Source organism: Vombatus ursinus, unplaced genomic scaffold, assembly GCF_900497805.2.
Source record: "Vombatus ursinus unplaced genomic scaffold, bare-nosed wombat genome assembly UNPS02014775.1, whole genome shotgun sequence".
NCBI classification, from domain to species: Eukaryota; Metazoa; Chordata; class Mammalia; order Diprotodontia; family Vombatidae; genus Vombatus; species Vombatus ursinus.
The window spans coordinates 3,449,252-3,452,861 of NW_020954553.1; the positions used below are offsets into that span (position 1 = coordinate 3,449,252).

Here is a 3,610-nt window from a genome sequence, read left to right on the forward strand (position 1 = left end):
GATGAGGCCAGAGTTGGCAGGGGCAGGCACTAGAAAGCCACATCATGCCACCTCCCTCCCTCCTAGGGAAAAGCTCTCAGCCTTGCTCAGAGGCTCTCTAAAGGCTCTCTGCATTAGGAGCTGGAACCCCTGGGGAAGGGAGCTGGGCCAACCTTTCCTGAGGAAAGTGACGTCTAAAGAGATTAAGGTCACGCTGTCCCAAAGTGGCAGGGCTGGCTTTTGACCCAGGTCCTCCGATTCCAGAACTGGGGCTCTCCAACCTAAAGATAGTTAACCAAGACTCTCGACATCAGCTCTGCTTGGTTAGTTTTGCCTAAGTGCTTCTCCCCCAAACACTGACATCTCTGTTAAAAGGGACATGTGCTGTAGGGAATAACTAAAGAAATCAAGGGGGTGAAAAAAAACCTGTCAATAAAACTAAGATGAAAGAAAAAGAAAGAGAAAAGAAAGAAGGCAGGAGAGCGGGAGGAGGCGGGGAGGAAGATCTTTTGTTCCCAACCTGGAGAGAATGGCTCAGTTCTGTGTGTGGTACCCGAATTCCTCGATTTCCAAACCCCACAACCTCAGTTTCATTTCACCCAAGCCAGAAATGAGAAGCACAGACGGCAGGTGATGTAAGTCCCTGTGCCCTGGGTGGGTCTCTACTAAAGAGTTTCAAAGAAAGCACAAACCCAGATTCCAAAGTTGTGTATTTTTCAAAATAAAGATCACACATTGTTTAGAGACAATCTACACAAGTTACAAAAAATAGTTGCCCAGGCATAAGCATACACAGGTTTGTTAATTATACACATATGGTTACAAGTGTGCTTGCAAAAAAGTTCATTGGAAATATACACAAGGCTCTGTAAATGTACACCGTGTAGTGTTACAATTCTATATTCAAACAAGGAAAATTGACAGTATGTTACATTCACTTACAAGTAGACAAAATGCAAAATACAGTTCATCTTCTGTACAAAAAGGGCGGGCTTCACACTTTACAAGGTGGAAGGGGCTCTGATTGGGGAACAGGGCGGGGCTGAACCTTTGCACGTCCTTTTTTACTGTCACAAAATAAGCAAAACATGTTACTCCTGGAAGATTAAAAAAACACTATTTTTTTTAACTGAGTCATTTTGTAGAACATTTAGAAAGGATCTCGCTACTGTTCCACGAGGTGACAAATAAAACCAAGCTTTTTTTTTCTCTTTAAACATTAACTAGGCTGTATAAAGAACATTTCCTTCAAAAGAAAAAATTTACTTCTGGTTGAAATTACAATTTACAATATACAACACTATATGCTACGACCATAAAAGGTGTGAATATACATTGAAATGCACAGGTTTGCTAATTTCTTTGTCTTACCAAAAAACGGGTTTATGTTGATTCAAACTTCTCCACATTTACATTACAGAGGTTTACAAATGTACAATTGTACAATCAAAAGTATGTTCTACTACTAGGGTACATTATAGATACAGATTAGACATCAAAACAAGAAAATACTACAAATTTGTATATATGCAAAGTCTACACCAAGTATACACTATATATTTATAGAAGCAAGACCAAAGCAGAGTTGGATTGTTTTTCCTCATGCTAAATAATCACATTTTGCCTTTGAACAGAATAAATCAAGTCGGCAGTAAACAAACACACCCACCCTGCTTTTATAATGTCCTGGGTGTGCATTCAACCTTCCAAAAATCGACTAAGCTAAGTTCTTTAGCATATTCTACTCCCCCCAAAAAAGCAATTTAAAAAGTTTCATAAACTTAAAATTTTCTTAAACTGAAGCTTTAGCAACTCTGAAACTTTTCATATTTATAAACAGCATTAAATGCAGGTTTTGTGCCATTTAACTAAAATGAGAACTTCTGAATTTTGACTAAAATGGGGGGAAAAAACAAGTATTTGCAAAATTTGCCGGCTAGGCAGATGAGTTAAAAACCTTTTTTTCTTTTTTTCTTTTTTTTTTTTTTAAACCAACCACCCTGAAAGTTTCTGCACTTGGAATATAGATACAACAGTGAACAAAATATGTGGCCTCCCATGTACATCGGTTACCTATGTACAAGTATCCTATACACCAGTAAAACAGCAGGGCAATTAGTCAATTAAAAAAAATAATTAGTACATGTTATGCATAATAAAATTAAAGAAATTTACAAAGGCTTTTGAGTTGTTTGATTTTCTCTGTAATAGGTGAGCAACCATTAACCCTTTTTCTAACTGTATATTGGAGTATTTCCGGTTGCTGGTTGGATTTGCCTGTTGGCCACTGAGTTTTTCAAGAATTCATTGCTTCAAATGATACCATTGGGTGGTCCGCAAATCGGCCCCAAGTCCACCCCATTCTTCATATAGTATTTTTCCAGCTTTGCCAGAATGTGTTTGCCATAGGTGTACTTGCGTAAAGTTGCAATATGAGGCCGGATCTGGGGAAAGAAAAAACAGTTTGTGAATGAAAAGGCCGCTGCCAGAACCGTAAGGACACCAGGCACAGCCATGCTGGGGGTATACAACATGATAATTATAAATGGTGAAGACAGAAAGGGACTTTCATCCAAACCCTATTAGAGAGAAAAGTAGGAGCCTTAGGGCTTAGACTCCCTCGCCGGGCTACTTCCCCTTTGCCACAGCTGTCCTCAGACAGACAGACAGACAGACAGACAGACAGACAGACAGACAGACAGACAGACACACACACACACACACACACACACACACACACACAAAGACTGCGAGAGTTTCAACAACACCCTAGCTGGGGTAATCAAAGTCTTCATTAAGCAACTACCACTCTATGTGATGAGTGCACTGTGTTAGGGACACAAGAACAAAAATGAAAATAGCCCCACCCTCTGGAAATTACATTTTATGGAGGAAGAAATATGCACATAGAAATAAATACACACTATGCAGAAGGCAAATGGGGAGGGGGAATCAGGAGCTGTTAGGAGAACGGTACAAGACGCCATGAAGTACCCTTCATGGTGGAGAGAAATTCTGCTGTGTCAGCAGTTTCAGTCATGTCTGACTCGTCATGACCCAGTTTGGGACTTGGCATCTCACTGGCTAATGTGAAGTGAAGTAGAATGAAGAGTCAGGGATGATTCCCAGACTGCACCTAGGTGATCTGGGAGGAGAATGATGTTTTTGTCAGAAATTGGAGAAGTCTGGAAGAAGGGTGGCTTTTCAGGGAGAGAGAAGAGTTCTGCTTTGGACACTCCAGGGAACAAGATCCAAAAAGCTGTGGTTGATACAAGCCAGCAGAGACAATGGAGATTCGCAGCAAAAAAGAAAAGATAACTGAAGATAATGCTCCAGCCTTTGTGCTCCCTCCATGGGCTTCAGGGAAACCTTTCTAACTCTTCTGACCTATCACACATGGCCTGAGTCCCAAACCTTTGGTGCCCTTTATCATCCTCCTCCTACTGTTTCCATCATGAAGACAAGCAAAGAGAAGAGGAAGCAATCTTCCTAATTATTCTTAGAGTGCAGGGAGTACCTACAACTATGAAAACAATCACTGCTAAATTCCAATCTGTCCCTTCTTTTGAGTGGCCTTCTACGGAACCCAGGCTCACCTGAATCCTAGCCATGCTCAGAAGAACCAGATCTG

General features: G+C 40.8%; 1 protein-coding gene across 10 annotated transcripts in view; it reads right to left on the reverse strand.

Moving 5' to 3' along the window:
* Positions 1-670: 670 nt before the first annotated feature.
* Positions 671-3,610, reverse strand: part of PUM1 (pumilio RNA binding family member 1) — a 167,934-nt gene continuing 164,994 nt past the window's right edge. For all 10 annotated transcript variants that reach the window (XM_027864408.1, XM_027864407.1, XM_027864406.1 and 7 more), the window contains one exon: positions 671-2,423. In XM_027864408.1, coding sequence (XP_027720209.1) covers positions 2,292-2,423 — 132 coding nt within the window. In that variant the 3' untranslated portion in view covers positions 671-2,291. The remainder of the gene's footprint in view (positions 2,424-3,610) is intronic.